At 45.5% G+C, this 14323-nt stretch overlaps 1 protein-coding gene across 3 annotated transcripts in view; it reads right to left on the reverse strand.

Annotated features, from left to right (window-relative positions):
- Window positions 1-284: 284 nt before the first annotated feature.
- Window positions 285-14323, reverse strand: part of Tp53bp1 (tumor protein p53 binding protein 1) — a 66772-nt gene continuing 52733 nt past the window's right edge. For all 3 annotated transcript variants that reach the window (XM_042687397.1, XM_042687395.1, XM_042687398.1), the window contains 7 exons: window positions 11153-11344; window positions 10079-10297; window positions 7656-7871; window positions 2475-2569; window positions 1856-2055; window positions 1236-1381; window positions 285-667 (listed from right to left, as the gene is read on the reverse strand). In XM_042687397.1, the coding sequence (XP_042543331.1) occupies window positions 480-667; window positions 1236-1381; window positions 1856-2055; window positions 2475-2569; window positions 7656-7871; window positions 10079-10297; window positions 11153-11344 (1256 nt within the window). In that variant the 3' untranslated portion in view covers window positions 285-479. The remainder of the gene's footprint in view (window positions 668-1235; window positions 1382-1855; window positions 2056-2474; window positions 2570-7655; window positions 7872-10078; window positions 10298-11152; window positions 11345-14323) is intronic.

A 14323-nucleotide genomic window follows, 5' to 3' on the forward strand; every position in this document is an offset into this window, starting at 1 on the left:
CTTACAAATCAGTAGTGGTCCAAAAACTTTAGAGCTCTCCCAACCAACTTTTGGCGCAACTATTCATCTGGGTTCTCACCTGCTTGAAATTGTGTTTTTCAGAAGTATGATATTTTAGGCAGCCTGGGCTAAATTTTAACAAGAATTCCACAGAATAAAGCTCATTTCTAAATTATTTCTGCTGGTTATCTCCTAAAATTAACAAGCCTATTGAAAGCCTCAGAAGGAAGGTACTATGTTTGTTGTTCTGAGATTAAGCTCAAAGAAACATGAAGGAATCCCAGTTACTACAACCAAAGAGATTCAACATTTATTTTATCATAAAAGTCCAGCAAATAAAACTATGTACAAGATCCATGCAAAGAATCCAGTTACACACAAGACACAGTTAAAACCTGATTAAAAGACACATTTAAAACCCGGTTAAAGGACAATCTCACAATAATAGCAAGGAATGAAACTGGTAAGACCAAATACCTTCAGTGAGAAACATAATCGTGTTTATATTTTGGATGCTGCTTGAATCCAATTCTCTCCCCAACAATGAGGCACTGGATCACCCACTCTTGTGAGACCACCGGCAGCTGCAACGCTTCAGCACATTTCAGCACCGAGGCTGGACATGACGGGTCCGTCACTACCACATCAAACACCCCTAAAGCAATGTCTGTAAGAAGTAGGGAAGCGTGAGTCATGTTAGGCCTCCGTTAAAAAGGTGGTTCACACTTATAATCCCAGCTACTCAGGAGGCTGACATCTGAGGATTGCAGTTCAAAGCCAGCCCTGGCAGGAAAGTCTGTGAGACTATCTCCAGTAAACCACTAAAAAAAAACGGAAGTGGTGCTGTGGCTCAGGCGGTAGAGCGCTCGCCTTGCGCTGAAGAGCGCAGGGGGCAGCACCCAGGCCCAGAGTTCAAGCTCCATGACTAACCAAAAACAAAAAGGTAGATCCCACTCTCCCCAAACCCTATTTTGTTAAACCCACCACTCCTGCTGCTCACAACCAAAAATAAAAGTTATACACTGGCCTTATAGAAATGTTTATGGGACATACCACAGAAAATTAGCAAAGACACGAACTGTCTAGTGCACTCATGTCCACTCACCTCTTAAAGGTACTGTTTTAGCAATAGGAATAAAGTCAGTCAACTACCACGACTGAGACTGGGACCACGTGGCCTTAAGCCATGGTCCAAGGACATTTCTGGACCAAGGACATGCATGCTTTCCAGGTACCTTTGTTATGGGCACTTGAATGGTGCTGCTTCACGGAGGCTGCCCCACCAGTCATGAGGATCTCAGACCAGAGCTCCAGGAAATTCTGCTGTTGGTCTGACACCAACAGTACCTTCAGATTGTGGAAAGGATTTTCACGGGGTTGCCTGTGAAGGAGTAAGAAGACCTTAGTGTAGCAGAACATATCCAACAAAGACCCTTCTACAAAGGACTTGAGCACATCTGAATGGTATCAAAACTGAGCCTCGTATTAGGGAAATTGTCCCTGTTCTCTTTTTGTGAATCATGTTCCCCGGCTACTCTTCAGATCTCTGTCCAGGGGCTGAGATCTTGCTCCTCAGGTGTTTAATTGTGCTTCAATGCTTTAAAACTTAGGTCTTCTTTCAGGTAGGGAATTCTGAACCTATATAAAAGTCCTCCCATATTTTCAAAGGATATCCACCAACATAGAGATAACTAAACTAGAAATGCTAAAATAGTTTGAAATTGTGATTTATTCTACTGCAGTCTATTTTCTGGAAATGCTCATGCAGAATTAGATTCTCCTTTCAAATGCTTGCTGTCTCCCTATTTAGCTCTAGATGGTCGTGGAACTGTGGGACAGGCTCTCAAATACGTACCAGTCTAGAATTCTTTGCTCTTCAAGGCTGTAGCCAGCTGGCAAGAGATAATTACGGTAGTTCTGGAGCTGGTTGGCATGGCAACTGTCATGGACCCAGACATGAGACACACACGGAATCCCACTGGCAAGGCACAGGAAGTACTTTCGGGTTCGACAATGCTGATCAGCAATTAGGAGACATTGGTAGGCTGTGTTACACTGAAAGAAAAGGACAGAGCCAATAGTTCTGGTGATACCTACAGAAACCTAAATAGGAGCAGATCTAAAGAGTTCCAAATGCTAACCAAAATAAGAGTCATATTTCAGTTCTGTCACTGAGAAGCCCAAACTGCCCAAACTTCCACAGACATTTCTCTGTATTCATCTACAGCTTTCTGAGGGCCTAATCCCCAACTGTCAATGGCCCATGTCATGCTCAGCCTCAGGAATACTGATATAGGAAGTTCCACTAAACATGGAAAATCAAATTCAAGTAGTCCTAGGTTCTAACTTTTCTTTTGGAATACAATAAAAATTCTACTTCATGCAGCAACAGTTTGACAGGTTCCCTGTTCCTAAAACCCCTGGCTACTTTATCCAGCCCCCAGACCTTTGCTCCATGCACAAACTCCTCTCACCTGGGCTTCATTGAAGTCTTCGAGTATATAGCCAGCTCCCGCGCGAAGCTGGGATTCTGTGTACTGCTTGTTGAAAGGTGGAATTTCTAAAAACTCTAGTTTAAAAAAAAAATAGCAAGATAATTATTGAGCTAGTGGATTCCTACTGGCTACTCTGTATGCCTGTTTATTGTGCCTTTTCTACTCTTCAGCTACCTTCACAGCAGGGTGTCCCCAAAGCCACAAGAGACTTCCCCATGGGTCATAATATCTAATTTGAGACCTAGAAAATGCTATGAGAGAAGGGACAGAGTCAAGTGTGGTGGTACACAACTGCAATCCCAACTGTTCTAGAGGCTGAGGAAGGAGGATCACTTGAGATGACAAGTTCAAGACCAGCACGGGCAACACAGTGAAAATCCATGTTAAAAAAGGAGGATGGAGCAAGAACAGGAGGACTGGGAATAGGAGAGGTGGAGGTTGCTCTTACACCTAAGAGCAGCAATGTTTCCTGCACTAAGACTGAAGTCAGTCAGGGGCCGTCACAGGAATGGACATGAAGCTTATTCAAATCTGAAGAACCCTGATATCTGGAAATTGGCCTTTTATCGACCCTACAGCTTTTCTGCTGCTTTACACCCATTTCCTCTAGCTCTGCCTTCAAATTCCCACTTGATCAGCATCTTTAACCCCCTTACAACTAACACTTGATAAGAATGTGCAAAGAAAGTATGGTTTTAAATTTTTTAACTGATAAGGGAACTATGGTTTTAAATTTTAAACGGATTAATCAGAAAATCCTGTTTCAATCTTTTCATGGAAAACTATCTACCTTTGATGATCTTGAAGTACCTCAGGACACTGAACATCAATGACTGCTCTACAGTCTTGAGGGTGAAGCAGAAGGTATGAGAGATGAAGCTGAAGCTGTAATGACCCTAGGCAATTTGAAACTGCTTCTTTTGACCAAATATCTAATTTGAGCTTGTTTTCTGGTCATCTGCTCCTCTCTTATATAAATAACACATTAAAAAAAGAAGAAAAGCAAGACATTAGAGATTTTAATTAATAGTAAGTTCTGGGAAATTAAATTCATTAAATTCATTAAAATCTTATCACAAATAAAAATCCCAACCCAGTGCATAAAGTTTAGTGCCGAGACCACCTCTCTGCCTCCACCCCTGCGGGTAGAAGCTGGTGGAGCGCAGCACTTGCAGAGCAGTGCTTCGGTGGCCTCCTGCCCACGGAGCTGCTCTGGCAGCGCCTCTCTTCCCCTCCTCTCTCATCTTTGCTTGACTCAGTGTCTCCATGGTTTTTTGTTTTTTGAGGGGGAGGTCCGGTTGTGGGGCCTGAACTCTGGGCCTGGGCACTGTCCCTCAGCTCTTCAGCTCAAGGCTAGCGCTCTACCACTTGAGCCACAGCGCCACCTCCGGCTTTTTTCTTTTTGCTTATGTGGTGCTGAGGAATCGAACCCAGGGCCTCAGGAATGCAAGGCAAACGCTCTACCACTCAGCCACCTTCCTAGCCACCTTCCCAGCCCTCTCCATGTTCTTTTTTTTGTCGGTCGTGGGGCTTGAACTCTGGGCCTGGGCGCTGTCCCTCAGCTCTTCAGCTCAAGGCGAGCGCTCTACCACTTGAGCTACAGCGCCACTTCCGGTTTTCTGGTGGTTTATTGGAGATAGGAGTCTCACGTTCTCTCCTGCCCGGGCTGGCTTTGAACCGCGATCCTCAGATCTCAGCCTCCTGAGTAGCTAGGATTACAGGCGTGAGCCACCAGCGCCCAGCCTCTTTTTAAAATGAAAACTCAATCTAGAAACTCTTGGTTGGTGGTAGAATGCTTTGTCACGGCATTCTTTTGCACTCAGAATTTCTGTCTTGAGTCACAACCTGCAGCACCAAGATGGTGCTGCGTCATGCCGACAGCCAACGCAGTCCTCCTCAAAATGTCTACTTCACCACGTGATCCGAGACCGCTGCTGTCACTCATGACCACAATCCCCAAGAACACTACATTTATACAGTCAATATTACGGTTTAGGCAGCCCATTTAGGCAGCCCATTCTTCTCCATTATCGTTAGTTTGGATTATAGTCTCTTTACTGAGTGCCCTGTCCATCCCAAGGTACACATCAATAGTTTATCCCATTATTGTAACTATCATCTAATTGACATCAAGCGATCAAAGATGAAAGGATTAAATAAACCCAGCTCAAGTCCATTTCTGTCTGACGAGTCCCTAAGAAAACCCAGTGCCATGTTCCTGATTCCTTGATAACATTTTCTAAGGGTTCCTTAAAAACTGCAGGATTGTAAACTTTTTTTTTTTTTTTTTTGTTAGTCGTGGGGCCTGAACTCTGGGCCTGGGCGCTGTCCCTCAGCTCAAGGCGAACGTTCTACCAAGTGAGCCACAGCGCCACTTCTGGCTTTTTTTCTGCTCTTGTGAGCCTCACACATGCAAGCACTCTACCACTGAGCTACCTTCCCTACCCCCAATTGTGAATTTTTTAAGATTAAGCAACTTTTTCTTTTTTTTTTTGTCGGTCGTGGGGCCTGAACTCTGGGCCTGGGCGCTGTCCCTCAGCTCTTCAGCTCAAGGCTAGCACTCTACCACTTGAGCCACAGCACCCGTTCCAGCTTTTTCTGTGTGTGTGGTACTAAGCACTTGAACCCAGGGCTTCATACATGCAGTTAAGCACTCTACTACTACTAAGCCACCTTCCCAGCCCTTGCTTTTTTTTTTTTTTTTTTGAGTAAAGAACTAAACGGGCTGGGAAGGTGGCTCCGTGGTAGAGCGCTTGCCTTGCATGCATGAGGCCCTGGGTTCCATTCCTCAGCACCACATAAGCAAAAAGAAAAAAGCCGGAAGTGGGGCTGTGGTTCAAGTGGTAGAGCGCTAGCCTTGAGCTGAAGAGCTGAGGGACAGTGCCCAGGCCCAGAGTTCAGGCCCCACGACCGACCAAAAAAAAAAAAGTTCTGTGGACTCTACTGCCCAGGGCAGCTTTGAACCATAATCTTCAAATCTCAGCCTCCTGGGTAGCTAGGTTTACAGGCGTGAGCCACTGACACCTAGCATATAAACGCTGAGTTAATGCCATAACACACATGTACCACTACACAGAATCACCCTATATGCCTAACAAATAACAATTCTTGGCTAGGAGGGGGAAGAGGGGGGAGAACTAAACAACAAGCATCTCATACAAAGTCACCTATAGAATCCTGGTTTAGGGAAAGGGTTTGAGGGTATTAGAACAAGAATGTGAAAGCAGAAAGAAAGTAAGACCACAAAGGACTGGCAGAATGGCTCAGGTGGTAGAGCATCTGCTTCAATTCAGGCCCTGAGTACAAACTCCAGTATTTGGGGTGGGGAGGGAGAGAGAGCAATCTTTAAAGAACAGTTTGTTTTTGAGTTTTTTGGGGGGAGGGGCTGGACTGGTACTGGACTTGAACACAGAGCCTGGGCACTGTCCCTTTTTCACTTAAGGGTGGCACTCTATCACTGCAGCCACAGCTCTACTTCTAGCTTTTTGGTGGCTAACTGGAGATAAGAGTTTTGTGAGCCGGGCGCCAGTGGCTCACGCCTGTAATCCTTGCTACTCAGGAGGCTGAGATCTGGTTCAAAGCCACCCCGGGCAGGAAAGTCCATGAGACTCTTACCTCCAATAAACCACTAGAAAACTGGAAGTGGGGCTGTGGCTGAAGCGGTAGAGCGCTCGCCTTGAGCTGAAGAGCGCAGGGACAGCGCCCAGGCCCAGAGTTCAAGCCCCACGACCGACCAAAAAAAAAAAAGTTCTGTGGACTCTACTGCCCAGGGCAGCTTTGAACCATAATCTTCAAATCTCAGCCTCCTGGGTAGCTAGGTTTACAGGCGTGAGCCACTGACACCTAGCACATAAACGCTGAGTTAATGCCATAACACACATAAACCACTACACAGAATCACCCTATATGCCTAACAAATAACAATTCTTGGCTAGGAAAGTCCTCACATACCTTATCTCCCATTGCACCAGTCTCAGTTCTATTTAATCAATAGGTTTTGAACACAAGTAGCCCTTGGAAATCCCACCTGCTTCCATAGCCCAGTTGCCCTGGACTACAGCATCGTTACTCAAAGCCATTCTTTACACTGTCTGAAGAGCATCCCCCTGATCACTCTGCTCATGTCTGTTTGCATCTCGACCTGGCTGCAATTAGTTGAGAAAGTTTGGCTAATTAGGAGTTGTCCATACACCTGAAATAGCAGCTAATACGCATCTTCTTTGGTGCTATTTTATGACAACCACGTTCTCTAACTCTGATTACCTCCTGTAAAACTCAACATCAGTCGGTTCTCTAACAAAACATTGTCCCATCAATTTTTTTAGCCTTGTCAGACACATCTGAACGTTACATGTCAATCACTTACAGTGCTATAATTATTTGTATCTCATATCGCATACTTTTCAGACCACTGAAATAAATTTTACTTCTGCTGACCAGCCTTCACTCAAACACAAAGAAACAAGACACCAGAGAAATGTATGTAGTGCATGCAGTTGTAAGAGCCACTGGTAATCCACATTTTTTTTTTTTTTTTTTTTTGGGTCGGTTGTGGGGCTTGAACTCTGGGCCTGGGCGCTGTCCCTCAGCTCTTCAGCTCAAGGCTAGCAGTCTACCACTTGAGCCACAGCACCACTTCTGGTTTTCTAGTGGTTTATTGGAGATAAGAGTCTCACGGACTTTCCTGCCCGGGCTGGCTTTAAACCGCGATCCTCAGATCTCAGCCTCCTGAGTAGCTAGGATTACAGGCGTGAGCCACCAGCGCCCAGCTACTCATAGTCTTAACTGAGATCAAGAGACTGCAACTGCCTCCATGTGGGTTTCCTCTAGCAGGAGATGGCAAGGTCCTAAGAAACCTGATTGACTAGAAGGAAAACCACCTTTGGGTTCTAAGTTGAGTGTGCCACTATTGACATAAAGCAGTTCTGCAACCTTCAGCTTGATGCTTCTATGGAAACTGAATGGTAAAAATCTATCTCCTATCTGTTTACATAGATTGTTTTGAGGAAGCACTCATGAAAACAGTTTTCATGTTCTTAACCAAGATACTACTTGCCAATCACCCAGCCCTCTACCCTGCTTCAGCAAAAGAACCACCAGCTTATAAAAAGAGTGGAAGGAAGGAAAGGAGTTGCACATGCCAGGGCCTAAGGGACTTACCTTCCTCTTCCTCGCTGCTTCCTGTGGGACCATCTGGCAGTTTAGAGCGGCTGGCCAACTTGTCACTGGTTGTGGCCATAGTGAGGAGAAAAGCATAGCCAAGAAACAAGGTCTTGTTGAGGGGCAAAGGTCCTCTCTGCTCTTCTAGGACAGAAGGTTCACCTGTGTTGTCTCCACTCTCACAGGGGCTCACAAACTCTCCAGCCCCCACTGCACCTGGGAGGACAGAGCACTTGTTAGAATAATACACAAGGATGCAGCACCAAGAATGATCTGATGGGAAAGCCATGTCCTAATGAACTTTCCTGACCTATGACCCAACACCATTACTATGGCTAACAACCTAGGAGTAAACATACAATGAAATCTAATTGCAGTAGATTCAGATTTTAAAGTCAAAGTTTAAGTACATTACCAGAAATGAAAACCATAATTATTGTCAATCGTGGGCCTGGACACTGCTGTCCCTGAGCTTTTTCGCTCAAGGCAAGCACTCTACCACTCTGAGCCACAGCACTACTTCTGGTTTTCTGTGATTAACTGGAGATAAGCATCTCACGGGTTTTCCTGCCCAGGCTGGCTCTGAACCATGATCCTCAGGTCTCAGCCTCTTGAGCAGTTAGGATGACAGGCGTGAGCCACCAGTGCCCAGTAGCCCTGTTTTTATATAGCCAAAATAAATACTTCACAGGACATTAGTAGTTCTAAAAAAAAAAAAAAAAAAAGTAAGAGTGCAAAATGCTTAGAAGTCGCCGGGCACCGGTGGCTCACGCCTGTCATCCTAGCTACTCAGGAGGCTGAGATCTGAGGATGGTGGTTCAAAGCCAGCCCGGGCAGGAAAGTCCGTGAAACTCTTAGCTCCAATAAACCACCAGAAAACCAGAAAGCTCAAGTGGTAGAGCGCTAGCCTTGAGCTGAAGAACTGAGGGACAGCGCCCAGGCCCAGAGTTCAGGCCCCATGACCAGACCCAAAAAAAAAAAAAAATGCTTAGAAGTCTTCAGCCCCTTCTGCAGCTCAGTGCTCCGACTTCCCTCAGGATATGTGATAGTGTGAAGTAGCCTTTAAAAAAATACAATTGGGGGCTGGGAAGGTGGCTCAGTGGTAGAGTGCTTGCCTTGCATGCCAGAGGCCCTGGGTTCGATTCCTCAGCACCACATAAGCAAAAAGAAAAAAGCCGGAAGTGGCGCTATGGCTCAAGTGGTAGAGCGCTAGCCTTGAGCTGAAGAGCTGAGGGACAGCGCCCAGGCCCAGAGTTCAGGCCCCACGACCGTATCAAAAAAAAAATAAAATAAAATAAAAAAAAATACAATTGTTCATATTAACTTTTTACATGTACATGAACCACATCAAAATGCTAACGTCAGCTGTCCAGTGTCCATCACCAACACCTGGGTAGGTAGGCGAGCCAATCACTCCAGGACTCCCAGAACACCCATGCTGCAAGTGCCCCAGGACATCCTCAAAACAGCAAATGATACCTGGCCTGGAGGAGTGGACTCATAGAAGGCTAAGATGACAGACACCTCATGCATGCCTCCTTCAAACAAAACCAGCAGAGGGCGAACGATCTGAAGCAACACCATGTGGTGTGGACAAGGCGAAACGCACTACAATGCATGGCTACTTTGTCATCTGAGAAAGTTAACCAACTTTTCTGTTTTCTTCAAATATCTAGAAAATGAATTTTTGTACATCAACTTCAAGGGACTATACATGCAGTAATAAGTATGAAGCTTGCCTCACAATAAAGTTAACTCTTGTTGTCGTTTTTAAATACCCTGCAACACAACAGCAGTGTTGGAGGGATACACAGATGACACAACTCAAAACACCAGAAAACCAAAGGGGCCAGGGCAATGGAATGCCAGTAGAATTTCATCTATGCCCCAAGCCTGAGTCTCCTCAGAACAGACACTAACGACTTTACCAAGACCCACAATTTGGGCCTGTGTCATTGTAGACACTCAGTGAAGAAGAGATGAACTGATCCTCTCTTAACTTTGAACATGAGTGACTGGGGAGGACTGGGAGATAAAGACACAGGCTCGGGTACCTTTCATTAGGAATCAAGGCCTCAGTATAAAGAGGAAAGCAGAAGACTGCAGGCAAAGCAAGAGCTCCCAGACAAGCAGCCTGATCTGTTTTCCTTCTGCTTAAAATTCCTTATTTCTTTCCCTCCTAGAATCCATGCAGGGTTCAATGTATGTTTGAGATCAAGTCCCAACCTCCTATCTGGACCCTGCTGGGAGGGTAAAAGCCAGAAGACACAGCAAGCTATCCAAGCGCCACCTGCAGCTAGTAAGATTCTGACTCTATAGCCAGTAAAGAGCAGCCACTGCCATCGAGTAGGTTCCATCTTTGCAGCAGCTGACCCTGCACCCCACCATGGGCTGAGCAAGAACGAAGCAAAGGCAACGCTGACCAGGCTTCACAGTGGTAGACTTGCGGCCTCGCTTGGCAGGGGACCTTTCCTCTTCAGAAGTAATAAGTTTCCTTTTGCCTGAGGGAACTCCAGCAGAGGCTCTGGGACTTTCTGCGACCTTGCGGGTAGGGGTTGTGCTGCTGCTGCTGCCGGAGGCGGTGGGGGTGGACGGGGAGCTCATGTTGCTGCGCCGTTTCCGTTTTCCTTCCACCAAATTGTCTGTAGTAGGATAAGTCAAAGGTTGGTCAAATCGCAAGGTCTAATGAGATGGTGATGTAAACACAGGTACCTTTCCCCACCTCTCTCAGGCCCGCTTTTTCCTGCAATCACTGCTGTAACAGGGATGGGTTTAGTCTCCTGTAAGTCAGGAAAGACCACAAAAGCCCTAAGGACTTATTATTTGGTACTGGAAAAAACAGGTAGGACAAGAACTCTAGAAATGGACAGCCGTCACTCCAGCTCATACCAACCTAGAGACCACATACAAAAATAGACAGGCCAGGCACAGTGGTTCACACCTCTAATTCTAGCTGAGATCTGACCATCACAGTTCAAAGCCAGCTTGGGAAGTTAAGTCCATGGGACTCATCTTTTCTCTGGTAAACTACTCAAAAAGCTACAAGTGGCCAGGCCCTGGTGGCTCACGCCTATAATCCTAGCTACTCAGGAGGCTGAGATCTGAGGATCGCGGTTCAAAGCCAGCCCGGGCAGGAGAGACCATGAGACTCTTATCTCCAATAACCACCAGAAAAACCGGAAGTGGCGCTGTAGCTCAAGTGGTAGAGCGCTCGCCTTGAGCTGAAGAGCTGAGGGACAGCGCCCAGGCCCAGAGTTCAAGCCCCACGGCCGACCAAAAAAAAAAAAAAGCTACAAGTGGAGCTGTAGCTCAAGTGGTAGAGCACTATCCCTGAACACAGGGACAGCACCCAGGCCCTGAGTTCATGCCCCAGGAACAGCAAAAGAAGCAAAATTTAGGGAAACTTTACCAATTGCTCTATAGAAGCCACCCCTCCCCCTCTGTAAGCAACACGATGGACCACAGGCAGTGACTAGCTCAGGAGGCCCAGGTCTTACCTAAGCTGATATCTGCTGCCTTTGTGAGCGGCGTTACTGCCTCATAAGGACCAAGCCCATACTGCTCTCTCAGTCTGTTTCCTTGCTCCAAGGACAGGATAACAGCCATTCGCTTATACCACTTCCTTTGGCCTTCTTTCTCAATGCTGTAGTACAGCTCCCCAGACTCCTTCCTATGTCCTTTCACCACTCCTGGAGCATGAAAACATAAAAAAGGCACACATACCTTCTTAAAAAGGTCTACAAAGCCGGCCTAGCGCAGGGCATGCTAGAAGGCACCCAGCCCAGAGGGGTCATACCACTTAGCATTCATGTAGCTACTGTAAGATCAGAATAAGGACATTTTCTTGCCTCAAGGTGACCTTCAGTTATCACATAAAGCTGCTCAAAACAAGCCTTCTCGTTTGTTGTGGTTCAAATTCAGGACAGAGGCACTGTCCTGGAGCTGCTTTTGCTCAAGGCTAGCACACTACCAGCTTTTTCTGTGTGTGTGGTACTGAGGAATCAAACTCAAGCTTAAATCCTATCACCAAGCTAAATCACAAAGACCTCTTCAACACACAACAAGCACAAGACCAAAACACACTTGTAATGAGATCTGCTAGAACTAGAAGAATCTAAAATTGACATTAGTAGACTACCTCAATAAAGGAACTCAAAATCATCACCCCTTGACAGAATGATTCACTCTGTTGCTGACATCTAGCTGTCTCTAAGAGTCACACTGGCAGCCCATGAAGGCAGCACAGAGCAGGGAAAGCTGCTGATCAGCAAGGGATGGGGGACAGAAACAGACTTGGGGGGGGGGGGGCCAGCAAGAGGGGAGTGGGCTGGAGGGGAGGATAAAGGGTGTTCAGTACTGTGAAAATAAATTATTTCCAACTATGATAATAAACAGTGAAACCTGTTCTTTGTGATAGAGGGGTGGGACTGGCTGAATACAATGGAAACGTGGATTTGTAACAACAGAAAAAGAGCCGATACATTTGATATAAACTGAATCACAGATCAGATCATAAAAAATTGCCTCACACAGCCAGTTTGTGTCACTAGCACTAAATAGTTCAGTGGCCCTGAAACAAAAGCCAAACAGCACTTCTAAGAGAATCTCAAATACAAGAGAGCCAGGAAGACGCCAACAGAAAGGCATGTCTGTCCATTGTATCCTAGTCCATGTTCAACTCAAAGGGATGATTTAAAATAATGAAGTCAACACAAATTGGTATCTTCAAGTACATTCATGTAAAAGAACAATGAGCTCGTGAAACAGTAGAATCTTACGTAAATCCCTCACCACTAACACTAGCTTCACATTCTGCCCTTTATGCTTTATATTATTTTCAGACAAAATTGTACACTTTTGCCTGCTGAACCCCAATCCTCCTATCTCTGCCTTGAAAGTACCCGGGATTACAGCTATGAGCCACCATATCCAGCCTAAGGCATTATTCTTCAAATTAGAAAGTAGTAGGTGTACAGGCATGCAAACACAACAGTAACTTAGACCTAAGTTAAATATATGTAGCTCCTAAGTTCCCATCAAAGAAAGAATTATAAAGAAGTCAGTGAGGAAAGAACACAGACTATGGAAAGGAAAAACAACAGCAACAAACTACTCATGTTCAACGTGGAGAAACCTGGCGACTCCCACCTTCCCAGTGATAAAGTTTACCATCAGCACCATGTCATACGCTTCCCTCAGTCCCAAATGGTATGATAGAAAGGGAATTTCACCACATTGGCATTTTCTTTTCTTTTTTTGTCGGTTGTGAGGCTTGAACTCTGGGGTCTGGGCACTATCGCTGAGCTCTTCAGCTCAAAGCAAGTGCTCTACTGCTTGAGCCACAGCACCACTTCGGGTTTTCAGGTGGTTTATTGGAGATAAAGAGTCTCAACAGACTTTCCTGCCAGTGCTGGCTTTGAACTGTGATCCTCAGATCTCAGCCTCCTGAATAGCTAGGATTATAGGTTTGAGCCACTGGCGCCTGGCAAACTGGCATTCTTTTTTAAAATCCTTAACTCTAGCTGGGCACTGGTGGCTCACACCTGTAATCCTAGCTATTCAGGAGGCTGAGCTCTGAGGATCACAGTTTAAAGCCAATTTAGGCAGTCCATGAGCCCCTTATCTTTACTTAAGCACCCAAAAAGCCAGAAGTGGAGCTCTGGCTCAATTGGTAGAACACTAGCCTTGAGCAGATAAAGCTCAGGAACAGTGTGCCCAAGCCCTGAGAATGGAATCACAAACAAACAAAATCGTTAACTCTAGTCTAGTAACATTAGACAAATCCAGGTTGAGAAATATTTTATAAAATACCTGACTAGTATTCCTCAAAAGGTCATGAAAAACAAAAGACAGAAATTACCACAAACTAAAGGCGACCAAAAGTAAATATGATGGCTAAATGTATAGGTATCCTTGGCTAGATCCTGGAATAGAAAAACATTGCAGAAAAGCTGGTAAAATCCAAATAGAATCTAGTTTAGTTAGTAAGAAACTAAAACTGGGGGGGGGGGGGAATGGGAAGGGATGGGAAAGGGAAACAAAGGAGGAGGCTACAATGCTTGATAAGAAATGTACTCACTATCTTGCCCATGTGATTGTAACCCCTCTGTACAGTATTATCACAATAAAAAAAAATTTTTAATGAAAAATAAAAATAAAAAAAGGAACAAAAACTGGTTTCTTAATTCTGAAAACTATTTGCAAATTTAGGAAGCTTAACAACAGGAAAGCTGGGTGAGGAAGACACTAGCAGGCTGTCCTAGCTGCATTCTACACTCTGCAGACCTTCTGAAAAATGACCGCAAGTGTAGCTCAACACTGATGGCTCACATCTGTAATCCTAGCTACTTAGAATCTGAGGATCTTGGTTCAAAGCCAGCACCGGTAGAAAACTCCATGAGACTCTTTATCATCAATTAATCACCAAACAGTGGAAAGTGGAGCTGTGGTTCAACTGACAAGAGTGCCAGCTTTGAGCAAAAAAACCAAGCGTCAGTAACCAGCCCTCAGTTCGAGCCCTAGGACCAACACAGAAAAAAGGAAAGGACGTGGCAGAAGCAAGCAGTGTTACAGGACAGTCTCTGACTCGACAGAGCCAGCTGAGGCAGGGAGGAAAGTCCTGGTGATGACTGACAGGATGGAGCTCCAATGGTCCCGGGCACAGAAAT

Source organism: Dipodomys spectabilis, unplaced genomic scaffold (assembly GCF_019054845.1).
Source record: "Dipodomys spectabilis isolate Male_0828 unplaced genomic scaffold, ASM1905484v1 ptg000108l, whole genome shotgun sequence".
Taxonomy (NCBI): domain Eukaryota; kingdom Metazoa; phylum Chordata; class Mammalia; order Rodentia; family Heteromyidae; genus Dipodomys; species Dipodomys spectabilis.